This window comes from Gopherus evgoodei, chromosome 2, assembly GCF_007399415.2.
Source record: "Gopherus evgoodei ecotype Sinaloan lineage chromosome 2, rGopEvg1_v1.p, whole genome shotgun sequence".
Taxonomy (NCBI): domain Eukaryota; kingdom Metazoa; phylum Chordata; order Testudines; family Testudinidae; genus Gopherus; species Gopherus evgoodei.
Window position 1 is genome coordinate 175628103 of NC_044323.1, and position 27487 is coordinate 175655589.

The 27487-nt window shown below is 40.3% G+C and overlaps 1 protein-coding gene across 6 annotated transcripts in view; it reads right to left on the reverse strand.

Annotated features, from left to right (window-relative positions):
• LYRM4 (LYR motif containing 4) overlaps positions 1–27487 on the reverse strand; it is a 177854-nt gene that overhangs the window by 124642 nt on the left and 25725 nt on the right. For 5 of the 6 annotated variants that reach the window (XR_003999032.1, XR_003999033.1, XM_030552339.1 and 2 more), the window contains exon 2: positions 10818–10938. Coding sequence is in view for 4 of the 6 variants with exons in the window: in XM_030552339.1 (XP_030408199.1) it covers positions 10818–10938 (121 nt within the window). In the remaining 2 variants the exon portion in view is untranslated. Of the gene's footprint in view, positions 1–1898; positions 3747–10817; positions 10939–27487 lie in introns of those variants that run through there. The other variant, XM_030552341.1, reaches the window with a different exon arrangement.

Consider the following 27487-nt stretch of genomic DNA (forward strand, 5'->3'; position numbering starts at 1 on the left):
CCAAAGCTATGACCAGCTAAAAGACAAAAAAAATGTGCATATTCTTACATTATAATACAAAACACTATTGTAGCTATATATCTAATCATTTTAATTTTAACTTCCCTTTTCTCCTCTTGCAAAATTCTAGAATTAGATCTTTCTCGCCTCACTGACCACCGTGTTAAGTGTCAGCAAGGAGAACACCTACTTGAAAATTTAGCCGTGGTAAGGCTTTTAGTCATTTCTTCATGCTATGCCTCCCTGCTTTTAGGGGAGGGGTAGGCAACCTATGGCACGTGTGCCAAAGGCGGCACGCGAACTGATTTTCAGTGGCACTCACACTGCCCAAGTCCTGGCCACTGGTCCGGGGGCTCTGCATTTTAATTTAATTTTAAATTAAGCTTCTTAAACATTTTACATACCTTATTTACTTTACATACAACAATAGTTTAGTCATATATTTTAGACTTCCAGAAAGAGACCTTTTAAAAACATTAAAACGTATTACTGGCACATGAAACCTTAAATTAGAGTGAATAAATGAAGACACACCACTTCTGAAAGGTTGCCAACCCCTGTTCTAGGGTGCCTGCATAAAACAAGGGCAGTTATATTTCAGACAGCTTTGTACCTTTCGAGTTCTTTCAAATGAACTCAAACTTCAGTGCAATTTGAATTAAACAAGTTTTGCTCAGTTTCAAATGGAAGATAAAAATCAGCACAAGCCTGAGTATGTAAAAAAATTTAAAGACAGGTGAGCCACATTAATTGCAAACCAAGGGGAAAATTGGTCTTGCAATTAAAGCATTAGACTGGGACTCAAGAGTGCTGGATTCAACTCCCAGCTCTACCAAAGTCTTCCTCTAAGACCTTGGGAAAGTCTCTTAATATCTCAGTTTCTCTTCTGTGAAATGGGGACATTGTCATCCCCCCCATTGATTTGTCTATTTATACTGTAAGCTCTTTGGCGCAGGGACTGTCTCTACTGTAATACAAATAAATAAATAAATAAATAGATATCTGACAACAAAAAGTCATAGGTAAAATGGTAATGAACTGCCAAGAGAGGAAAATTATTAGTAAATATAGTGGAGAAAAGCAGACACACTTTTTTAACTCCACTGAGACCCACAGGGCTGGGAGAGCTATCCAAAAGAACAGAACGGAAAAAAGTGATCAATATTAGGCTTTAAAAAAAGCCGATAGGGATGGGTTAGCATGTCGGTATGCAGGAGAGCTGGGTTCAGGATGAAGTTTGGGGCTTCCATTTCCCAGGCCAGCAGAGATAGGGAAATATGCTGAGTCACCCGCAAGGGAAAAGGTGGAAGCTTACTAACTTGCAGAAAGGCTCCTGGAGAGAGCAATGTGCTTTTGTTTCTGGGTTCCACATAAGGAGATAAACAACATACATGGTTCTGAGGAAAGGGCAGAGAAAAAGAGGGAGAGGGGAAACGATGAAAATCAAACAAGCTTGGAAGAAAATAAACAAATAAACAAACAAATGCCCACTCCCTTCCCTGGAAATATACTTCATCCAAACTGTAGATCATCTGGAATAAGAGGGGAAAGCAGGTTTTCCATTCAGAGATACAGAATTTATGTTAGCAATCTTATCACTTCATGTTGCATGGAGTTTTTAAATTCCAGGGAGATAATTAAAGGCACTCTGAGATATTTTTCTTTGTACAGTTTAGAATTACACCGCTACCTCGATATAACGCCACCCGATATAACATGAAATTGGATATAACGCGGTAAAGCAGTGCTCTGGGGGGGAGAAGGGGAGCAGGGCTGCGCACTCCGGTGGATCAAAGCAAGTTCGATATAACACAGTTTCACCTATAACGCGGTAAGAATGTTTGGCTCCTAAGGACAGCATTATATTGAGGTAGAGATGTACGTGCAAGAGTTAAAAAGTTAAAATAAAATCAATTCAGATGAGCCTGTTGAAGTAAGCAGTAAATTTATTTGCCATCTTTACATGTTTTTTCCAAGTAGCAAATCTGATAAAAAGAAACCTCATTCGTGTACAAAGATAATTTGCTGTCAGTAGGAACAGAAACGTTCAGATTTTTGGTTCATGGACCCCCAGCATCAACAGTAAACAGTATAAAATTTTCAAGAACGTTGTGGGTGTTCAAACAATCTTATGAATGTGGGGTTCAAGGCTTTCTCCAACTATGCTGTGTTCTTGGCTACAGAATTGCCATTACATAACCAAAGATATTGTATAATTTTGCAACTCTCAAATAACAAGTGGAAAAAAAACCCCTAATGTTTATCTTATCTATAACCTTAAATTAACATTACTAGCAAGAAGTTTCATAGTCAAGATTCTGCTGCTAAGTGCATTCTGCCTCTAACACTTAGTAGTCTAAGTAACTTTCCTGGAGGGTGAGAAGATCTATATGATGGTGAACTCCAAATCCGTTAAAGATTTTGTAGACTGGACCCAGCACTCTGAATGCTTAAAAAGTACATGCCCACTTCTTCCTAAACTATTTTACCTGCCACGGTTGTAAGTAAAACTAAGATTATTAGAACTGAAAAGATCAGAGGGGAAAAAAAAACCCTTATTTCTCAATTATGTTAGTTTGTGTCTGTATGAGTCAATTCCATTGCTCCCCCCAAATAGTCAGCCAGCCCCGTTTGTGTAAAACAACAGGAAAATGTGGTGGTAAAACCAAAAAAACATTGGCAGTGGGATCCAAAAGCAAGTGCAGTAGCTAAGCAAAATTTAGTTTTTGCTTTTCAAACTGACTACACTTCAAATTGTCTGTGCCCCTCTAACATTTTCTAAAAACCCGTGAACATTAAAAATAAAATGTTGAATACAACAGCACGTACAGTACTAAATGAATGCCATTTAACCAAACCACTTAGGAGATGCTGAAAGAACAAAAAGATTCAGAATATTCTATGCTTTATTTTTTATGCTGCAGATATATTATTACTGATTCGTAATAATACTAGTGCTGTTCTAGTACATTCATCAGCCATAACCTCTGGTACCACCAAGCAGTTGCTTGCATCCATAACACTGCTGAGGGGACATATTGGCAATGACTGCATCAAGAAGGTCAAGTACTCTGGATATGTCCTACTACATCGGATAGAATGTAACTCAAAAACCAAACTATTAATCCAGGAGAATTGTTCTAACGGTAGAGAATGCACAAACAGAGGTTCTAACATAAAATATACTTGCCAACTAATTACAGTAAATTGCAATGGAAAAACCAAGACTGTTACAAGATTAAGACAGGTGTACCATAATCACATGACTGGGAGACAGGAACTCCTGAGTTCTAATACAAGATCTGACAGTGACTTTGGCTGTATCACTCAACACTGCTTCAGTTTTCATCTCAATGAAATGGGGACAATGCTTACCAACCCCAAAGAATACTGCAAGGATTAGAAGAGGTTTATAATACGCGGTGAATGTGAAAAATATTGTAAGCATTTGGTACGTAGTATTATAAGCACAGCCCCTTAAACAGAATTGTCATAGCTCATGAACATTCTTCTTACAGTTCATATTCATATATATAAGAAAGGAAAGTCAAACAATTCAAACGATATTAAAGAGAGGAGTCATCACCGTCCATCTGTTCACTCTGAACATGGCTATACCAGGAAGACAAGTTAGCACTAATCAGGGAAACCCTCACATAGTACTCCTCCAGACGTTTATGGTGTATTGTTGGTCACTCTGCAAAAGAATCTTCTGTATAAAGCACAATTCTCCTCAGTTTGGACTACTTGAAAGAACAAATAAAAGCAATAAGGCGTCAAAACCTTTTTACTAAAGGGTACTTCAGTGATATGATGTCAAAACAAGAATAATTGGTACTGTAGTCTTCATATCTGTTGGGAAATCCAGAATAATTCCTTCTTAAATATAGAGCTAAAAGACTAAAGCCTTCCAGTTTCAGTCCAAGGCTAAAAGAAGTCTTTTGTAGGATGAAAACAAGTAATAATAAATAGATTTGTGGATTAAAACAGGCATTTAACCAAAACACACTGGTCCCATACAGATTTTCATTTTGGTGCAGTGAAAATCAAAGGCTGTTGTGATGTCATGAAGAGAACTAGCTAGGACTTGAACACACACAACACAAATGAGCCTTCAAAGTGGCTTGTATAAACTCTCAATCTAAACAAAAGCAATATTTTTTCAGGGAAGCCTCTCCAATCCCCCTCCTGTTCAAACAGTAGTAATAGTTCTTCAGAGAAGTCATGGGAGCATAAATAGAAACTGTCTGGGTAAGCAAGTGGCAGACACCATATCACACTAGTGGTGACAGTAGAACTCATTCTGTCTCAATAACCACATATAAAGAATTTTACATTAAAGTTATCCTGCTCGTCTAGAGCTGACTGTATGCTGGCATTAAAAACTGCAACTTTTCCCCTCTTTTAATGACGACAGTACGCTGATCACAGTGTATAATGCCCTTTTCGGCTGTTAGCACACCTGATACAAGAAAAACCTCTATATCATGCGTTATGGGCAGAAAAGAATCTGTGATCTGCTCCCTCCCTTACGCATCCTATTTTCAAATCAAACCAATAACTTGGAAAGTGTGGGAAGACAGAGGTTGAGATTAATGTTCCTTCATGCTTTTTAGCTTCATAAAGCTCCTTTTAAAACATTCAGGAAAATACTGTGGTAACGGACATGAAATGACAGTAATCTGTCACTATTTCACATTTCCCACGAGACTGATTCCAATTGTTATTTATGAACCTTATACTTCAGTGGTCACTTTGATGACTAAACCATAAATTAGCATGTAAATTTGATTTCACAGTAACAACAAATTGTCAGCAAGCTGGGATATTATTTAATTTCTATCGACATGCAATGAAAAAGTCAGCAACACCAGATGTGCTATATTATAATAAATCCTCAAACTTACAAAAATGCACACAACATCTAATATTTGCTTCATTGCTTTTGTGTTAAAAAACTTAAAACAATTTATATATGTTTTACTATTGGTTTTAAATATAAACCCATTATTTTATGTCAGTTCACGCAATTAAATTGTTCAATTAAAATAAGACTGAAAATAAACAATCAAGATGTTAGAGAAACGTGAGTCATGCAAAAATTGTGTTTTTCATGGAACAGATGATTGTAAGTGCAACACAGAATGGAAGAGACGCTAGGTCTCTTGTACTTTCACCCTAATTTACATGTGTACTTTAGGACAAGGCAGAGACTTGTTTCATAATATTTAGAGCTTGCTTTATAGATGAAGTGTTGCCAGCACTGAAGTATATAATTTGTTCCGCAAACGGACACTGACAATTACTTTGGCTTATTTAGAAATACATTTTTCATTTGGTATAGAGACTAATTCAGCTTCAGTTATTCCAAATATCAACATTCAAAGCCCCCCAAAGCGCAGACATCTCTGAAATTCACTTGCTAAACTCATTTCCTTCTATTAGATAATGTTTTTAAAGAAAAGCCTCACCACATACCATCTGCTATTATTTTTACTCCAATAAAAATATATCTATATATAGATACATATACACCGTTTGACAGTCAGACTTAGAGAGATTCTATCTTGTCTGAAAGAAGAAAAAATCTAAAAGGGTGACTAAAGAAATGCTTAGATAAAATTAACACTTTCTATTAGTGATAATATTCCATATCTGACAAAAATTTTCCCTTCCATTTCTACAAAATCCCCTGCTTTTAAAATATATTTTCCCCTGAAATTTTACACAGAGTGATCTCAAAATGCAATCGAATTACAGACTTTTTCTGAACCAGGAGGTTGGCTTGGAACATGAAAGAAACCCCTTAGAGAATAAAAGCTCTTAAAAGCTATAGACTTAGCAACTGACTTAGGTCTTCCCATAGCAAATGTAAAGGTGAAGATAGTCAAGACAAATTAAAAAACAAAATTGAGAAACAGACAAATGGTTCTGTAGAAGAGAAGAATATAGATCTCTAAATGATCTTGCTGATTTACAATGCATTTAAGTTATGTGTATCAAACAATTACAAATTAAGAATATAAAGAGGGAGATTTTCAAATATGAAAATCCAAGCTGAAAATCAGTGGGAATTGAGTGTCAATGTTTAAAGCTACGATTTAGTCGCAGAAGTCACTGCCCGCAGAGTAATCGAGCTGCGAGGTACCCCTGCCGCCTCTGGCAGCCTGTGGAGCTCCAAGCTGCTGTAGACTCATAGACTCATAGGTCAGAAGGGACCAATATGATCATCTAGTCTGACCTCCTGCACAAGGCAGGCCACAGAACCCTACCCATCCACTTTTATACAACCCCTAATCCTGGACTGAGTTATCGAAATCCTCAAAACTGATTTGAAGACCTCAAACTGCAGAGAATCCACCAGCAAGCGACCCATGCCCTACGCTGCAGAGGAAGGCGAAAAACCTCCAGGGCCCCTGCCAATCCGCCCTGGAGGAAAATTCCTTCCCGATCCCAAATATGGCGATCAGCTAAACCCTGAGCATGTGGGCAAGACTCACCAGCCAGTACCCAAGAAGGAATTCTCTGCAGTAACTCAGTTCCCATCCCATCCAACATCTCCCCGCAGACCATTGAGCAGACTTATCTGGTGATAATCCAAGATCAATTGCCCAAATTAAACTATCCTATCATAACATCCCCTCCATATACTTATCCAGCTTAGTCTTGAAGCCAGATAAGTCTTTTGCCCCCACTACTTCCCTCGGAAGGCTGTTCCAAAACTTCACTCCCCTAATGGTTAGAAACCTTCGTCTAATTTCAAGTCTAAACTTCCTAATATCCAGTTTGTACCCGTTCGTCCTCGTGCCTACATTAGTACTAAACTTAAATAATTCCTCTCCCTCCCTAACGTTAACCCCCCTGATATATTTATATAGAGCAAGCATATCCCCCCGCAGCCTTCTTTTGGCCAGGTTAAACAAGCCAAGCTCTTTGAGTCTCCTTTCATAAGGCAGGTTTTCCATTCCTTGGATCATCCTAGTAGCCCGTCTCTGGACCTGTTCCAGTTTGAATTCATCCTTCTTGAACATGGGACACCAGAACTGCACACAATATTCCAGATGGGGTCTCACCAGCGCCTTATATAACAGTACCTCCTTATCCTTGCTGGAAATACCTCGCCTAATGCATCCTAAAATCGCATTTGCTTTTTTAACAGCCGTATCACATTGGCGGCTCATAGTCATCCTGCTATTGACCAATACCCCAAGGTCCTTCTCCTCCTCCGTCGCTTTCAGCTGATGCGTCCCCAACGTATATCTAAAATTCTTATTATTAATCCCTAAGTGCATGACCTTGCACTTTTCACTATTGTATTTCATCCTATTACTATTACTCCAGTTTACAAGGTGGTCCAGATCTGCCTGAATAGTATCCCTGTCCTTCTCCGTGTTAGCAATACCCCCCAACTTTGTGTCATCCGCAAACTTTATTAGCACATTCCCGCTCTTTGTGCCAAGGTCAGTAATAAAAAGGTTAAATAAGATCGGTCCCAAAACCGATCCTTGAGGGACTCCACTAGTAACCTCCTTCCAGCCTGACAGTTCACCCTTCAATACAACCCGCTGGAGTCTCCCCTTTAACCAGTTCCTTATCCACCTTACAACTTTCATATTCATCCCCATCTTTTCCAATTTAACTAACAGTTCCCCATGCGGAACCGTGTCAAACGCCTTACTGAAATCGAGGTAAATTAGATCTACCGCATTTCCTTTATCTAAGTAATCCGTCACCTTCTCAAAGAAGGAGATCAGATTGGTTTGGCACGATCTACCTTTAGTAAATCCATGTTGCAATTTGTCCCAATTACCATTGACCTCTATGTCCTTGACTACTTTCTCCCTTAAAATTTTTTCCAAGACCTTACATACTACAGAGGTCAAGCTAACAGGCCTATAATTACCTGGATCACTTTTATTCCCTTTCTTAAAAATAGGGACTACGTTAGCAATCCTCCAGTCGTACAGCACAACCCCCGAGTTTATAGATTGCTTAAAAATTCTCGCTAACGGGCTCGCAATTTCACGCGCCAGTTCCTTTAATATCCTCGGATGGAGATTGTCCGGGCCCTCCGATTTTGTCCCATTAAGCTGTTCAAGTTTGGCCTCTACCTCAGTCGCGGTAATATCCACCTCCAAATCCACATTCCCGTTTATCATCCCTCCATCATCGCTAAACTCCTCACTAGTCTTATTAAAAACTGAGGCAAAGTACTTATTTAGATATTGGGCCATGCCTACGTTGTCCTTAACCTCCATTCCATCCTCAGTGTATAGCGGCCCCACTTCTTCTTTCTTTGTTTTCTTCTTATTTATGTGGCAGGGTACTCTGCAGCCCCAGTGTAGCTGCCCTGCTTCAGGCAGTGTGGGGACCTACAGATCCCCATTTTGTCAGGGATATTTTTAGTAAAAGTCACGGACAGGTCACGGCTTCTGTGAATTTTTCTTTTTTGCCTGTGGCCCATCTGAGACTTTTACTAAAAATATCCATGACAAAATCTTAGCCTTACCTATGTGCCATCTGTGACTTTGGAAATGTCACCCTATAGGTGGAACTGTGTCTTTATATGCCTGAGCCATTTTCACTGGAATTTGCACGTTCATAGCTGAAGGCAAAATATGTCCCTAGAGGATTATTTCTAGATTGACAATTCTGAGATTACCTCTTATTAAATTCATTTTTTGTGAATACTTCAGAGCAACAAGGTGAACAAAATTAATGGATTAAAATGGTTTTGCTGATGTCATGACAACAGTCATGACCATGTTTTGAGTAAACTTTAAACACCTATGTTTTCATAGATCCAAACTAAGTCTGGATGTTCGTGTTGTGACAATGTCACTTAAAAAATATAACAACTGTATTTGCTAGTGGCTACCAGGTCTCTATTATTTTATAAATAGGAACCAAAAGAGATAGTGAGAATGTAGAACAGAGATTAACCTAACTTTCCAATGTTATCTCCCTGATCCTTAATTTTTTTTAAGGCTAGGCACCAAAACAACAAAAGCACACATTTGAAGGCCTAATCAATTGTGTATGTTCTTTCATCAGCAAGGTTACAAAAAGTGCTTTTTTCCTTTCCCCACCATGTCAACTGACATGAAACAAGACCCAAGACCCAATTCTGCAAAGTTCCATTGAGATTTTGGAGGACTGGTCACATAAATATTATATGGTTGAAGTACAGGACTCAGAATAAGGAGAGATGGGTTTTATTCCAAGCTCTGTCACAGACATACTGTGATAGCTTGGACCAAATCATGAAGGCCTGGGCTACACTAGCGTGTGTGTGTGTTTCAAACTAAGATACGCAACTTCTGAAGTTGAAGTATCTTAGTTTGACTTACCTGGCCATCCTCACGGAGGCGAACTGACTGCCATGGCTCCCCCGTTGACTCTGATTACTCCTCTTGCCAAGGTGAAGTACGGGCGTTGATTCGCAGATTGATTCATCGCGTTCAGACGCGATGCGATAAATCGATCCCCAATACATCGAACACTACCTGCTCATCCGGCGGGTAGTATAGACGCACTCTTAGGAACAAATTTTCCCAAGCATGGCCTCTAAATAGAATTGCCTCAATTTGAGGATATTTAACTTGACACAGGCAGGACCTGAGCACCAACAGTTCCACTTAGGTTAATGAGACCAATGAAAGCTGGGTCATAGATGTGTCAAGTTGGATACCTAAATGTTAAGGCATCCAAAATTAGAAGACACTTTTGAATCTGAACTAGTTGCGGCTTGCTGGCGCCAAAGAGCAGGTCATATGAGTGGGACACCATTCCCCCCACCTCATGCTTTTAAAGACTAAACCTTCTTTCAACAAATAATATTAGAGATATTCTTCTGTTGTTATTAAATGGTTAATGGTTGACTCCACTTAGCAAGCCATCTTTCCAGCTTTTTAATTTAGAGCTGTCCTTTGGCCCCATAAAGCCCACAGCCTCAGACCCTCCCTGACGTGGGAGAAATAAATTTGAAGAACAATCTCAGCTTTTGCTTGAAATAAAAATCTTTCTAGCCTCTTTCCTTGCAAAGAAAGCCTACAAAATGTAAACAAATGTAAAACAGTCATGAAGACTGAAAATAAATGGCAAGCTAGGCTCCAATTCTGAAGTAAGAGGCTAGGGGGAACTTAAAGATAAAACTTCTTAACATACATTATGTATAAAATTGATCAGTTAAGTTTTGTGTGTGTTCCAAAGAATCCTCTCGTTACCCTCCTTAGCCCTGTGCACAGGGGTGTGAACACACTGGACAGGAATCAATGATATCCGGGGCGCAAACAGGCAAAACATATTTTCACGAACTTATTAAAAAATGTTAAAGCTGAATATGCTTCTGCTTCAACACCCTACTGGAGTGTGCCTCAAATTGCGCAAAAACAGAATAAAGGAAGCTTAAGCTACTGGCACTCCCCTGAGCATATTAACATGCCAGTGGGATGAAGAAGGGATGAGGAGATGGACATAGAGCAGGAGAAAACACAACAAAGCAAAGACAAACACATGGCAGCAGACGACTGAAGAGCAGAAAAAAGAGGGACAGCAAAGGATTTTAGAGAACAGTATGCAGAACAATAAGTGCTAATGGGACTCACGTTTAAATCCTTCCGGTCAAGGAGAACTGAATACTGTGCCAGTCACTCACTCCCTCATTCTACCTCCCCTCCATTTGTGAACAATAATACTTGTACAGGATCTCTCTTCCCCTTCCTTAAACTGGCATGGGGCTTACACCCTTAGGGGAGAATATGTCATTCAGCATTTTACAATTCTTAAGTAAAATATATGAACTAAAGTATGCTTACCTGCCGATGAATAATCTCTAGGTTTGTTCTTGCTTTATTCACTAGCGTTTGTATCTCTTCTGAATCCTTTAAATGTTTGTTTTCTCTGAAGGCATCTCTTATCCTTCTGATGGCATATGTTCTAGACATTATTAAAAAAAAGCATCCGTAAGTGTTCTGACATCAAAACGATTTTTAAAGTGTTTGGCTACTGCAGTAAATGCTGTTGAGGATATTTACAAACAGTTGTACCCGCTAATCGTCCATTTATTTGCTTCAAACTTTATATTCTCTCTCTGTTCAGGTTAAATCCTATCATGCCCTAGTAAATACTATAAAGCAGTGGTGAGGGCCTTGAACTGTAGAACCAGCTTTACTAAAACTTAATGTGGAAGAACTTTGTGCCTCATATACTTCAATTTTCTTCATGTGCACATGTATAAACATTTCTCTATGCCAACAGACTGGGAATATTATTGTAGATTATAAACATATGGTGGAATCACAAATAAACTGTAGAATTACTCCTCTATACACCCTTACCTAATGTGTGGAAAGAAAGATGATGGTTTCACCACTATAAACAGAATCATTAACAATACTAAGAGAAACACAGAAAGTTCCCATGTTGTCTAAACTTCCTTCACCAAGGCATTTTTTTTTAAATAAAATTAAATACAACTATCTGGAGGGTCTTATTACATGCTCTCTGTTTACTGTTTTTTAATACCAAAGGTCTCCTTGTAACAATGCAAGTAGTCACAAGAAAAGTCCAATCATTATTGCTCTGCCTGTTACTGCTATTAAGATGCAACACTGCTTGGCACTACAAAGAAAAAGCCTGAAGTAGCACAATCCCACTACTTCTGCTGGATGCTAGTTATGAGTGCTACTGAGCACAAGGATATTTCAATCATCTCTTTTCTTGTCACATGAACCACAAGAGTGATTTGAATTAGTGCACTGATTCTTGTTCTGAGCATTCCAAGGGTCATCAGGCAGAATGCTAGCCATTGCATACATCAAGGGGAGTAGTGGGGGCAAAAGACATATCTGGCTTTAAGATTAAGCTTGATAAGTTTATGGAAGGAATGGTATGATGGGATAGCCTAATTTTGGCAATTGATCTTTGATTATCAGCAGATAAGTATGCCCAGTGGTCGGTGATGGGATGTTGGATGGGATGGGATCTGAGTTACTGCAGAGAATTCTTTTCTGAGTGCCGGCTGGTGAGTCTTGCCCACATGCTCAGGGTTTAGCTGATTGCCATATTTGGGGTCGGGAGGGAATTTTCCTCAGGGGCAGATTGGCAGAGGCCCTGGAGGCTTTTCGCCTTCCTCTGCAGCGTGGAGCATGGGTCACTTCCTGGTGGATTCTCTGCAGCTTGAGGTCTTCAAACCACAATTTGAAGACTTCAATAACTTGGACATAGGTTAGGAGTTTGTTATAGAAGTGGATGGGTAGGCTTCTGCGGCCTGCTTTGTGTAGGGAGTCGGACTAGATGATCACATTGGTCCCTTCTGATCCTAGAATCTATGAGTCTATAATTTGTAACCTGGAAGTCACCAAAGGAGAGCTCTTGAATCAGCCATTCAAAAAGGTGCTTTATTTTTTTCAATGTGCATTTTGTTTTGCACTGGAGGAACAGTGCCCCTAGTCCCACTAACAGGTGGGAAAGAGGATGTGGCCCCTGCCCCCCAAGAAAAGTGTTCAAAACTTTAGGTCTCAAGGACCATTAGAAACAGATTAGAATTTTCTCTCATTTAAAAGCCAACAAATAATCTTTGTACAGTATGCAATAAATCCCTTTAGAAACACGAGATGGATTTCATTTTTGTTAAAAGACACTCCCAACTGACCACTAGATATTTTTATAAGAGGCCAGCTTATAAAGGTATTTGGTGCATGCTGATCCTTTTCAGATATCTTTGTAATGCACACCATTACTATCCGCATTTAAAATGCCTCACACCAATAAACACATTTATCTCAAACTTAAACATTTTGCACAGAAAGAATAAAACAATGAAAACCATCCAATAGCTTACTATTTTCAAAGATTACTTTTCACCTCATACAAAAGTGAAATGCAAGCTTCAGGTCCAGCATGAAACTGTTGGAAATCTTATCACTAACCCCTCCCTCCACCCCATATATATAGAGAGAGAAAAAGCAAAGAGAATATACTTAAGAAAAAAGATTAACAACCTGCTTCACTACCATACCATTAGATGGTGCCATCCAGCTCTTAACGCAGTTTCCATGAGGTAAGTGACATATTTTTGTAAGAGCTCATAAATAACACATTTCAGTCACAGGAACCAGGGGTCTTATGGAGTGCTACCCTGCTGCCACAAACCAGCAGATGGTGTGTGCTTTTAATTAGGGCCTGTTCACCTATAATGTGACATGGATGTGTGTGTTGTTAATAGAATTTATTAAATATGGAAGCTCATTCTTATTTGCAGCTGGTGTCCTAGCAAGATTTTGAGGGGAAGCTGCTTAGTTATTCTGAGGCAGACATAACCAAAAAATGTTGAGATTTAGTTTAATTTTGTTGCTTGATAATGAATGACTGAATAAGGAAAATGCTCTTCATCCAGGGTGCATGTGTGTTTAAATATACTCGATTTCTTAAAAGGAAAACAAAATATTCAGTGGTTTTCTGGGAATGTTTTTTTCCTGGAAGATATACAATCCTAACATACACTTTCTATTTTTTTAAAAAACTGGTGTTCGTTATCCAGTTTTATTCTGCAAACACTCATGTGAGTGACTCTACCAAGGTGAGTAGGCCCCAGTGATTTTAATGGGACTAATCACATGTATGTCTGTCAGTTTGGCCCCAGATTGCTTTTGCTCTTTTATATGTATGATGGATTCATTATCCATTTTCTAGTTTTTCACTCAATACACCAAACACAGTTGTTTAGAAAGAAAATTGATGTATTTAAGAACTGACACAACCGTTCACATTTACTGTCTAAACACTGTGTATGGCAAGAAACAAACATGTATGGGCAGCAGACTCAGGGCCATCCTTACCCATACGCAAAGTACGCAGCTGTGTAGGGGACAGGAAACTTGGAGCACCAAATTTCCTGGTGCCCTGCGCAGCTGTGTGCTGCTCCAGCCACTCCCCCGCCTCTTCCCCAGGCCTCCCACCCCTGCCCCCCAAGCCATCCCCACCCCCTGTGGAGGCCTGCCCTGCCCCCCTCCCTGCAGGGGGGCTGCTTAGGGCCCCTGAATAGGTAGGGGTGGCCCTGAGCAGACTTGACTCAATGATTACACAGTGTTATCTTTTCCTTCTCAAATTTCTATCAGCCTGTAAATCTGTTAGCCGCCATTTTATATCCCAGTCCTGCAAAGACTTATGGACATGCTTAACTGTAAGCATGTCAGTAGTTTCAATTAATAAACTGGACTATTCACGTGCTTAAAATTAAACATGTACTTAAGTATTTGCAAAATTGGGGCCTAACCTAAATGTGCAAATACCTGTAGTAGGAAGACAAAATTTTGCAATTTACTATTATTAAAACGTTCTATACATCCTTGGATAGAAAGTGCTATATCTCAGTGCACTCTACAAAAATTAGTTAGCTTCACAATACCTCTGTAAGGCACTAGAGAAACAGAAGCAGAGGTGACTTGTCTTAAGTCACACATGAAGTCTGTGGCAAAGCCAGGTACAGAACCTGTATCTCTTAACATCCAATCCTGTATGTTAACTGTAAGCTCACCCTTTCTTTCTTTTTGGGAGGTATAAGGTAAATATCGTCTCCATACCCAACCTAGTCTACTCTTCCAAGATTTGTGTTTAAAAAAAACAAACAAAACGTTAACATATATTTTAGCCCTTCTCAATGTAACATCTTCTACAAAAGATAAAAACTGATTGTTTTGTATAGCCTCAGTTCTGAATCTTTATCCTCTTCTCAGTCTTCTAGGGCTTAACAATGCTCATACAAAAATCCACCAGTAAGACTATGGCTGCAGTACCTCTGCAGGTCTCTAAACAACTGAGTCCTCTTAAAATTATAGCAACACACATACTGTACATAGCAAGAAACAAGAATATGCAGAAACATGGATAGCATATACCCTCTCTTGCACACACTTGTTTTTCTCTTGAGAATAGTTGCTCCAAGGAAATCCCTTTGTTTGGCTCATAGTGAGTTGCAGACTGACTACTAATTATCATTGATTCTTAGCACAGCACAAATTCATCAGTAATCTCATTTGGTACAGGATTTACAAGTGAGTGTACAGTATCTGTATATCCTTTAATAAATAATAATAAAAATAAACTCATTCGGGCATAATAGTTATTTGCAGATATAACATCTTACACCTTTTGCTCCTGTTGATTCAAATGGGTCTTGCAGTATGTGCTACATTGTCAGCCTGAGCAAGCAGGTTTCAGAAATGATACAGTTACTGCAACAAAAATAGCAAGCTAACTGCAGTGCAATCTCTTGCATTAAAATTATCATAATAGGCATTTGAAACCATTATAACAAATTAATGCAAAAGGCCAGAAGAACAAGAAACAAAAAATGGCGGTGGAGGTGTGTGTGTGAAGGGGAGGAAGGCAGAATTTGTCCACAGCAACTGCTGAGAGTCTCTTCTAGGTAAATTACACGAGGACAGAATTTTAACTCTCTTGGAATATTTTTAAACTAATATTATTAATGAAAATACCATCTAAGTTCTCCCGTCAACATAACACTGTCTACGGGGGTGGGGTGGGGGGGGGTGGAGGTGGGGAAAGGCTGGTATATCTATGTTGCTCAGGGGTATGCATTTTTACACCCGTGAGCAATGTAGTTACACTTACATAACTTTGCAGTGTACACCAGGGCAAAGACAGCTTCATATGAAGCAGAAATCTACCCCCTTTTTTTTTTTTTGCCTTTCAAATTGTTTCCAAGCAATCATCATGCTGACCTTCCAGTTCTTGTACTTAGGCACCACTGAAAACTCCAATATTGCAAAGTGCAATTCAACATCTGAGATTATCCAAATCCATTCTGATTAAAAGTTCAGTCTGCAGACACTTTGTTACAAAATGAGATTTTTCACAATATAAACCAATTTAGCAGAATAAAAGGGCACATTTCTTGATCCTTAGTTTCAAAGAACTGAAGCATCCCGATCCAGACTTGCTTTTATTATTGGGTTTCTTTTACTTATGCAAAGCAGCAGTGTCTGAAACCATTTTTTTAAAAAAGTCACATCAAACAATTGAAGAAAGAACGGCTTGCTTATTTCTCTGGTGTTCAATTGTCAAACTGTGTGGAGTGGTTCATGACTGTCAAGAAGCAGGGCAGAGACCCGAAACTGGTGTGTGTTCTAGAATTAAATTTCACCAACCCACTAACAAGTGTGAACTCCTAAAGCACTATAGCAGTCTTACCACGGAGTCAGACAGTTCCTTTGGGCATTCCAGTCTATCTTGCCACCCAGGCAAGCTGAACTTAGTAATAGCTGCTTGCTAAACACCAAAAATCACATAAGACTGAGGTTGCTTCAAGTCCCAAAAGATCAGTCACTTATCTCAGGTCAATTTGTACCTTAGATCTCTCACCAAAGACAATGCTTGTAGCCAATTCTGTAATGAGTAAGTTTCATAGAGCTGAAGAAGAGCTCTATGCAAGTTTGAAAGCTTTTCTCTCTCTCTCCCCAACAAAAGTTGGTTCAGTAAAAGATATTACCTCACCCACCCTGTCTCTCTAATATCCTGGGACCAAGACAGCTACAAAACACTGCATACAGAAAGCAGCCAGCTCAGTCTATCTATAAAGCCAGCATAGTCTGTTAAGAAAGCCAGTTTAACTGGCCCGGGAAGGACAGGGCAAAGACATGGTGGGAAGTGCCAACATAAAAACTCAAAAACCATACATCCTTGTTGCTGCTGGTGTACCAGAGAAATGGGAGCATGGTCAAGACGGGGTACGCTGATCTTTGGCTGCATTTTCAGCCCCCAGGGTCTTTCTGGGATGTCCTTTATGGCCAGATTTTTAAAGTTCTGATTTTTGCCCATGCCCTCCAGACCACTGAAATATTAAGCCTGATGCTTTGGGGAGCAATGCTGCCTTACTACTCACACTGTTGTTCTTTGCCTGGTTACTGCTTGCAATTTTATTATGTTTTTACCTTTGGGAAACTCATTCCCTCCTCCCCCTCCTTGGGCTACTTATTCTCCAGGAGTAAATCTCCACTACAGATGGCCAATTTAGAAGAGCTGTTTGGAAAATATCAATTATTTTTTGTGGAAAATTTCAAACTTTTTTGTTTTTGTTTTCAAAATTTCCTGCATAAAAGGTTTGTTTTTGAAGTAAAACAAACAAACAAGTTTTCAGTTAAAATATTTCAATCAGCTCTAATGCTCACAGAAGGGAAAAATTACATAACTTCAATGCAGAATTAGAAGGTATTTTCATGCAGAAATTTCAGTCATTCACTTCCCCTCACGGTTTGCTGGGGAGCCCTTCAGAGAGAGCATTTATCATACATCTTGATGATTATTGTTCTGCCTTTCTGAGGCATTCATTTGTCAACCATTCTGTTTTCCTGGGGATGTCTCCTGCCATATCAGGAACTGATTGGAAGGTTATGCACTGGGGTACTGCATAACTACCAGAATTCATGCTCTTATCTCACACCACTAACTAAAAATAACCTTCAGAGCCTGGAAAGTTGCACCAAGATGTCAGGACCAAGCAATGAGACTTATGAAAAAAGATTTCTTCAGAGAAGCAGAATTACAACATATGTAATTTTTCCTTAACCATTTCCATATAGCTCTTTGAGATCCTTGACAAAGAGTTATTATATAAGTGACAAGTATTTACTAACAAACAACCACCAGCAGTAGCAGCGGAAACTCAATCTGCATTTCCAGGAACGGGAAAAAGTAGGAGACTATGAAAGCAATTATCAGGATATTTTTCAGTGTCTTATTGAAATCATTCTATCATCCAAGTGTAGCACAATTTTAACATCTACTTTACTGCAGATATTGTCTGGAATTGTCCAACACATACAGTTATTTGGTGATCACAATAAAAATGTGTATTAAATGTAATCACTGTGTGCTATCCTGCATGCGCACTTTCCCTGAACCACCTTCTGCGATCTCTGCTTATCTGCATCTGTCATGCAATTAACATCCAATTAAACCGAAAGTATGATGTAGATGGTTAATAGTTTCAGTACAGAGATTTGAGGCCAAAGGCACTGCAGCTACATGGTTACTCAAGGTGTTAATCAGGTAGCAGCTGCACTTAAGTAGAAAGCATCGAAGGTGGTTGGGGTTAATGTGGAAACCAGTTCCTGTGCAAATGCATTTCAAGATACAGTGTCATAGGCAATGGGCACTAGCTACAAACTTTCAAATCTTGGACAGTACTGGCCAAAAACAGTAGTAAAAATAATAGTTTTCTCTTAATGCACACAAATTTACCTTAAAACTAACTTTTAATACTTCTGCTTTTCTTATTCTCTAAAATGCAGCTCAAGTGTCCTTCAATTTTATTGTGTGTCAATTCCTCCCAAAATAGCAGCTTCCAAAGAGTGAAGTCTGAACCATTGCCTGCTATAGAAATACTGAAACTGCAACAGGTATAGATCAGAAAATAATTGCTGTTCTGGGATTCAGATATTCTTACTAGAAAATACTTATGCAAGGTCAAATTTACATAGATAAAATCACTGCAGTTTTTCTTTAAGCCTTAGTTACAAAAGATAAAAACTATTTGTTAAAATGGAGTGCAGAAAATAAGTTGAAAACACTGTGCATAGGCACACTTGTTTTTACTACACAGCACTTTCCCTTCAAAATAATTCTGGCCAAGTAATAATGTTAGAGCAGGGGTCGGCAACCGATGGCATGCGAGCCAATTTTTAAAGGCACGCGGCTGCCTGCTGAGACTTCGCGTGCCATTAAAAATCCTGCCGACATGGCAAGCTGCGGGGTCTGCGGTTCGAGGCCAGAGTGCCGGCCCAAGCACAGCAAGCCTCCACTGCCCCACCCGCCTTCCCCTAGAGCCCTGCCGCCGCGCACGCAGAACTCTGGGGGCTGAGGCTAGGCGCCTCCGCAAGGCAGCGTTTGGCTCCGTGGGGAGGGAAAGACGCACCCCACTCATCTGGAGCCCTGCTGCCGCGTGCACAGCACTCTGAGGGGCAGGGCAGGGCAGGGCTACGTGCACGGGGGCGGCGGCGGCAGGGCTCCGGATGAGCGGGGAGCCTCATGGTAAGGGGACCGGGGGGGGAGGCGGGGGGGTTGGGTAAGGGCTGGGGGCAGTCAAGGGACAGGGAGAAGGGTGAGTAGGATCCCGGGGGGGTGGTTAGGGTTGGGGGTCTCTGATGGGGGAGGTCAGAGAGCAGGGGGGTTGGATGGGGCATGGGAGTCCCCGGGTCTGTTTGAGGGGTGGATAGGGGTCAGGGCAGTCAGGGGACTGGGAGCAAGGAGGGTCCTGGGGGAGCACTTAGGGTGTGGGGGGTCTCTGGAGAGGGTGGTCAGGAGACAAGGAGCTGTGGGGGGTTGGATGAGTCGGGATTTCTGGGGGGTCCTGTCAGGAGGCAGGGGTGTGGAGAGGAGTTGGAGCAGGCAGGGAGCGGGGGGGGGGGTTGTATGAGTCCAGAGTTCTGGGGGCTCTGTCAGGGGGTGGGGAGCGGTTAGATAGGGGGTCTATCTGGGTGCAGGGGTATGGATAAGTGTTGGGGCAGTCAGGGGATAAGGGGCAGGGGTCCCAGGAGGGGGTAGTCGGGACAAGGAGTCGGGGGGTTGGGGGTTCTGGGGGGGGGGCAGTCACTCAACCCTCTGCCCTGAGCCCTGACCCCCCCCAGCCCTCTGCCCTGAGCCCTGCACCTCCACACACCCCCAGGCACCTCCCCTGAGCCCTGTACCACCCAGCCCTCTGTTGACTCTTTCACACACCCCCATGACCCTAGCCCTGACTGGCACCCCCACACATACCCAGCCCCCCTACCCTGACACCTGTACCCCCCTCACATACCCCCAGCCCTCTGCCCTGACTCTTGCACCCCCCACATCCCCAGCTGCCCCCCCCACATCCCCATCCCCACCCTGAGCACCAAACGGGAGCCCCTGCACCACCACTCACATTCCCACCTGCACCCCTTACACCAAATGGGAGCTGCCCAGATGTGTGCCCCCACACCCAAATCTCCTGCCCCAACCCTGAGCTCCCTCCTTCATTCTAGCTCTTGGTCAGACCCTTCACCCCCAGCCCTGTGCTCAGTCCACTCCCACCCTCAACTCAGTGCAGAGAGAGGAGGAGAATGGGCCAGAACCAGGGAGAAGGTAGGTACCCACTGTATGTGGGCAGGGCTGGGATCCCAGACCGGCACCAGGCTGAGCGGGTCCAGCAGTTGGGATCCCGGCTGGCAGAAGCCGGAGGATGGAACCCCTGAGCGGCAGTGGGCTGAGCCACTCAGCCCACTGCCGGTCTGGGGTCCTGGCCGCTGGCCCCACACAGTCCGCTGCTGCTCTGGGGTTCTGGCTGCCAGACCCTTCCTAGCTGGAGTCCCAGCCACAGGTCTCACTTAGCCCACTGCCGGCCTAGATGAACAGAACCCCAGACCAGCAGCGGGCTAAGCGGGCTGGTGGCGTAAGATCAACATTTTAATTTAATTTTAAATTAAGCTTCTTAAACATTTTGAAAACCTTGTTTATTTTACAATACAACACTAGTTTAGTTATATAATATATAGACTTGTAGAGAGAAACCTTCTAAAAAACATTAAAATGTATGACAGGCATGCAAAACTTTAAATTAGAGTGAATAAATGAAGACTCGTCACACCACTTCTGAAAGGTTGCGGAACCCTGTGTTAGAGAGTCTCAACATTTTGCATTTATCAATACCCAAAACATGCTAATGGTTTAAGTCATCTACCAAAGGAGGCCTTATAAATGTGCTGACATTTCCCCATATCTATTATTGTGAACAAAAATAATGTCTTAATGGAGCATATCACAGTTATAAGCCAACAGACTGCTAAAGATAATGGCACAGCTATTACAGATTGTTATTTAGGATGATCCAAAACACTGGGGCAGAAGCAGTAAACTGTGATACAGAATCCGAACAAATAAAAGAGACAGATCACATGGGAAGAGACCTGAAGGTTAAAGAGTACTGAAGGCTTCATCAATATAAGAAAAAAGAGAGGACAAAATTACATTTTTCTATCAACTAAAGTTGTGGTGAATAATAAGTTATGTACTGTAGAACCTCACATATAGGAAATCCACTCTGGTGAACAATTATGAAATAAAAAGGTTTTCCAATTTTATCATGCTTTGACTTAGGGGGACGAGGCACAGTGTGATGTACAGAAAGGATGAAACATTTACTAATTCAGAAAAGTCTCCCTTCTAAAAAAAAGACTGGTAATTTCTTCCATTTATAGTTTGAGTCTCTTTCCCTTCCCTCCCCCCCTCACTGATACCTATGGTCTTGATATACTAAAACTACTAGCTGCCAGGATCTCAGTTCATATGGGGAAAACATGAACTGGAGGGAATTTGCTCAGCTATATTTACATTCTAGAACAACATCTAGTTCAAAAACTGAAAGCCTCAGGGATAAAAAGTCAGCTGAAGATTCATTTTAAGTTACCTGAAACTTCTATTGCTAGGTCAGATATCAGTGCAGACTTGAAATATAAGGAATTACTCCAAAGGAAAGCAATCTCTCTTTTTAATATGTTTTATATTTCATAATTCTTTAAGTATCAGAGGGGTAGCTGTGTCAGTCTGGATCTGTAAAAGCAGCAAAGAATCCTGTGGCACCTTATAGACTAACAGACGTTTTGGAGCATGAGCTTTCGTGGGTGAATACCCACTTCGTCAGTGCATCTGACGAAGTGGGTATTCACCCACGAAAGCTCATGCTCCAAAACGTCTGTTAGTCTATAAGGTGCCATGGGATTCTTTGCTGCTTTTACATAATTCTTTAAAGTCTCATTAGAAGTCACCAGCAAGGATCAAACAGAAACTTTTAACAAACAAATATAACAGTTACCCTATGCAGACACTTTAATGTAAAGTTAAATTTGAGAACTGAATATAAACAGAATCCTAGTCAGGCCAGTAACCTAGTATCTAGTTCTCCCCTAAGTATTCACACTTCACAGTTAGGGATGGCTTAGTGTCTTGTGGAATTTAATCCAGGAGCAAATAGAATAGTGTAGGTGTAATGTAGTTTTGTTTTTATTTACTATTAGCAGAGCTCCAGCTCTCAAAGCTTCCACACTAGACAAATTTCTAGCAGTGCTGGGGCTCTCAAATTACAATACAGTAAAGATATCTGGCTGTAACATAAAAGCCCAGGTCTACTCATTGAACAAAGACTTGGGGAAAAAATCCTCTTTTGACCAGTGTGTGGATAAATTTACATGGAAAGTTGGGGCTTTCATCTAAAATAAAATCAGCATCAGCTTCTAGTCCTTGTAATTGCGAAGATATGTGGATTGAAAATGTGGACTGTAAATCAATGCAGGAGAGCCCTCCTGAATTTACTAAGAGATGGCACCTTCAGTGCCTATTTTGCTTATAGGTTTCCCAAGCAACTAAACTAACAAGCCACTGGTCAGTTTCACTGCTAGTATACTGAACCCTATGAGCAGCAGTGAAACTGCCAAGAAACTTACTTTTTTTTTTTTTTTGCTGCTCCTGCTGGGGAAGGTTCTGAGGAGCAGCAGAAACAAGCACTGCAAATATTTCATAGAAGAACAGGCTGGGGAAAGGGTAAAGCAGAGAATACCTGATTCCTCACAGCAGCCAAAAGATGGAGTGGGAGAAAAGTGACAGACTTTCTCCTTCATTCTTTGAGCAACAAAGCATTTAGTTTTTCAGACACCTACCAGCCAGAGGTAGACATCAAAGAGAAAGCCCCAAGGCCAGGCTGGAGGGGGAGGGAACCCTGGTAGGCATCCCAGCATCTTCCTCCCTCCATCTTTTAAATCTATTCTGGTCAGTAAGTTTAGAACTCCAAACCTCTCCTAAAATGTCTTGCTTCTGGGTGATTGATGGTGGAAGCTGTCTACAGAACATAATTTGAAAGAATGGTCAAAAAAAAAAAAAAAAAAAAAAAAAAAAAAAAGCCTCTCTCTTTCTAATGGTAAGCTAGTATCAAACACTAGATGATCAATAGGATATTAAGAGATGTATTTGATGCACATTACATCATAAATCGAGACCCACTATAGATCATAATGTGCATCAATATGACCGGATTTATGTAGCAAATGCTAACAATTTTGAACATAAAAACGGCCATACTGGGTCAGACCAAAGGTCCATCTAGCCTAGTATCCTGTCTTCTGACAGTGGCCAATGCCAAGTGCCCCAGAGGGAATGAACAGAACAGGTAATCATCCATCCCCTGTCCCCCATTCCCAGCTTCTGGCAAACCATCCCTGCCCATTCTGGCTAATAGCCATTTGAAAACTAAAAAAAAACCTTCTGATTTCTAAAGCAAATCTTGTAACTTTATTATGTTTCATTCCTTTGCCTGCTGAACCCAGGGGAAAGACTATATTTTAGGCTAAATGGCTGCTTGTTTTCAATTTCAATAAAGATAACACCAAATACTATTTGATGAATACTGCCCATTCTATTCATACCTGGATTGCTCCCATATGGGCAATCCTCTGAAACAACCTCTAAAACAAACTGTTGTTTGCTATACTTAATTATTTTTAAAGAGTGAAATTATCACTTAACTAAGACTAAGCATAAAAAGTTTCAGCATAAAGAGAGTGCTTTTGAGAAAGCTAAATCTAGAAAGTAGGAAAGCAGGAAATAAGATTTAAGAATAGAAGGACTCCTTTAATTTTAATTGGAGTTGCTACTGCAACTTTGTATTGTAAAGGTGGAAAAGAAAAATGCTTTACCAGCACAGGACCCAAGTGAACATGTCATTCAGTTAATGAGGCACCAGTTTGGGAAATGCTGCAGGGGCTAGAAGTACAATTTGCCACAGATGAAAAGTGTCCTTATGGCCTGAAGTGACAAATAGCTCCAAAATAAGGTTTCATTGGCACAGATGCTAACAGGGCATGGGATAGCTTAGTTGTCTAATTATCAGGTTTGGAATATCTAGAGTCCTGGAACTACAAGTTCTAATCCTGGTAAGACTGATTCATCATTTCATCCTTCTGAAGCAAAAGAATTAATATCATTCAGCTTGCATGTTCATCTTTCTGATGAGTTGTTGAAAACAGAGGTCCAATCTGCTGTACATCGTCATTAAAAATTCCATTATGCTATTTGTAAGACCCGAATTTTACCCGGATGTCAGACAAAATTTTCCTCTTCCACTGTTGCATGCTCTGTGCTCGCCAGCTGCCTTTCTCCATCGTAGAGGTGGCTGCAATTCAGCGGTGATTTATGAACATCACATAGCTGGTAAAGCACTTTGGGATAAAAGGAACTATGTAATGTAAAATAACAACATAACACATTTCATAGTCTGCTCACAGACACCATGCAAAAATTTATTTAGAGGAAGGGAACTTCTCCTCAAACTCCTTTCTCCTACCCCTCCCCCCCTCATCCTACCCTCTGTTTCCCACCCATCATCCAATGGATGAATCACCCAACCCATCTCTCACTTAGAGCAAAGCATAGCATATTTAGCCTAACAAATTTGCAACATCAATACGGACAGCAAGGATGGATATTTTAAATTACAATGCAATATTTACAGTACAAAAAATTATACTATATGCAAAGCATATTACTCAAATCTAAAGTCTAAATCTATTTGGAGTGTACAACATAAAACCACTGTCCTACACTACAACAAAATAATAAAGAATATTTTTGGACATTTGGGATTGTAAATATATCCATTTAGAAAAAATATATGAAATGTTTCAGGATGCTTGGATGCAGACTGCCTCCATTAGTCTGCCACAGGCAGAGTCTGCCCCCCAAAAGATTGTTTTGTGTGTTCTGAATGCTACATAAAGCATATTGTCAAGTGTACCAGATTTTTCTTTTTACAGCTTCTTCAGTTTACGCACTTAAGGGCTATGGAAATTTTAACCACCACCCTAACAGGATAATACCTAAATTAACATAACTGAAGGGTGAAAATCCAAATTCAGATAAAAACAGAGCACTGTTTTAAGGATGAAATGGGTACAAATCCTAGAGATCACTTCATCTACGTGAAAGTTTAGAAGTAGCTCCTTACAAGATAGGAGATGAGGAACTGTTGAACAAACCCATCATCAAAAGCAAAACTTTAAAAGAAAACATACTTTGCTCTTTAAAGCTCTCTGACTGCCTCTTATGTAGATCATATCATAAAGGAGGATTTTGGTTCAAAAGAGCACAGCTGATCTAGACCTAGAACATACACTATTGAGCATCCTAAGACATCTTGGTCACATCATACCAAAATTAACTGCCAGGGCTGTGTACACTACATTAGGATTTGAAAGGACTAATCACCACCACTTGTATTCTAAAGGCATCATTGACACAAATGGAAGTAGAGAAGCTTTGCATGCTGGTAACAGAACAAACCTGAGATAGAAAGAGGCTCCAAGTCCATCAAGACTGATGTGCTACATCAATAGTGACCAAAGTGTTTCCCATGAGCTAAATAGAGCCTCTAGATACCTTCATCTTTAATATCATGGTGTTATTTTTTCCAAGAGGAGAAATTATTACAAAATACTATTATATTATCAAATCCAGCCTACAAAATTAGGTCCGATGTTAAAAATGCAAGAGGCAGCTGAGTGAAAAATGAGTGATTTTTGGAGTTTTCCAAATTTGAAGATAAATCATCCAAAATTTTCTTTCATGGGCAAGCTCTGAGGAAAGAATATCAGAGACCATCCTTCAGACTTGAAAATGTTATTGACTAGTGCATCTAAAAGTCATGAGAGCTTTAGTATTTTGATCCAGTAATCTCCTACAGAAGAACAAAGAAAGAATTCAAAAGCTAGCAAGAAATTAAAAATCACACGAAAAAAATATTTAACTGTGATAAATGATGGAAGCACTTTTAGTCCTCTGATGTGTGAATGAAGAAACTGTACACCAAATATTGACATAAATGAGTGTAGTGACAACAGAATGTGAGCTTAACCTCTGGCTTAAAATTCTAAATATGCAATAGGACAGATTACCTTTCTCTTGATATACAGAATGACCTCTCACTTCACAGAGCTTGGTTCATTTGTCCTAGCTCAGGACAAATCACCCACTGAGGTCACAGCAGGATTGGGTCTGTAATAGATTGACACTTTGCACAGTTACAGCAGCTTCCTCTGAGGATCTCAAAGTGTTTTACAAGTAATAATCACTAGGGCTGTCAAGCAATAAAAAAATTTAATCGTGATTAATCACACTGTTAAACAATAATAAAATATCATTTAAATATTTTTGGATGTTTTCTACATTTTCAAATTTATTGATTTCAATTATAACACAGAGTACAGTGCTCACTTTATTTTCATTACAAATATTTCTGCTGTAAAAAACAAAATAATTAATATTTTTAAATTCATTTAACACAAGTACTATAGTGCAATCTCTTTATCATGAAAGCTGTACTTACAAATGTAAAACTATGTACAAAAAAAACTTGCATTCAAATATAAAACAAACGTTAGACTTTAGAGCCTACAAGTCCACTCAGTCCTACTTCTTGTTCAGCCAGTCACTCACTCAAACAAGTTTGTTTACATTTCCAGGAGATAAGGCTGCCCTCTTCTTGTTTACAATGTCACCTGAAAGTGAGAACAGGCATTCTCATGGCAGTTTTGTAGTTGGCATTGCAAGATATTTATGTGCCAGATGTGCTAAAGAGTCATATGTCCCTTCATGCTTCAACCACCATTCCAGAGGACGTGTGTCCATGCTGATGTCAGGTTCTGCTCAGTAATGATCCAAAGCAAGGTAGACCGACGCATGTTTGCTTTCATCATCTGAGTCAGATGCCACCAGCAGAAGGTTGATTTTCTTTTTTGGTGGTTCTCTAGTTCCCGCATCAGTGTGTTCCTTTTTTGAGACTTTTGAAAGCATGCTCCACATCTCGTCACTCTCAGATTTTGGAAGGCACTCTGGATTCTTAAACCTTGGGTTGAATGGTTTAGAAATCTCACACTGGTACTTTCTTTGTATTTTGTCAAATCTGCAGTGAAAGTGTTCTTAAAATGGACAATATGTGCAGGGTCATCATCTAAGATTGCTATAACATGAAATATATGGCACAATGCAGGTAAAACAGAACAGGAGACATACTATTCTTCCCCCAAGGAGTTCAGTCAAAATTTAATTAATGCTTTTGTTTAAAAAAAAAAAAAAAAAAAAAGTGTCATCAGCATGGAAGCAGGTCCTCTGGAATGGTGGCCAAAGCATGAAGGAGCATACGAATGTTTAGCATATCTGGCACATAAGTACCTGGCAATGCCAGCTAAAAAAAAGTGCCATACAATCACCTGTTCTCACTTTCAGGTGACACTGAAAATAAGAAGCAGGCAGCATTATCTCTTGTAAATGTAAATAAACTCGTTTACCTTAGCAATTGGCTGAACAAGAAGTAGGACTCGTAGGCTCTAAAGCAGTGTCTCTCAAACTGGGGTCGCCGCTTGTGTAGGGAAAGCCCCTGGCGGGCCGGGCCAGTTTGTTTACC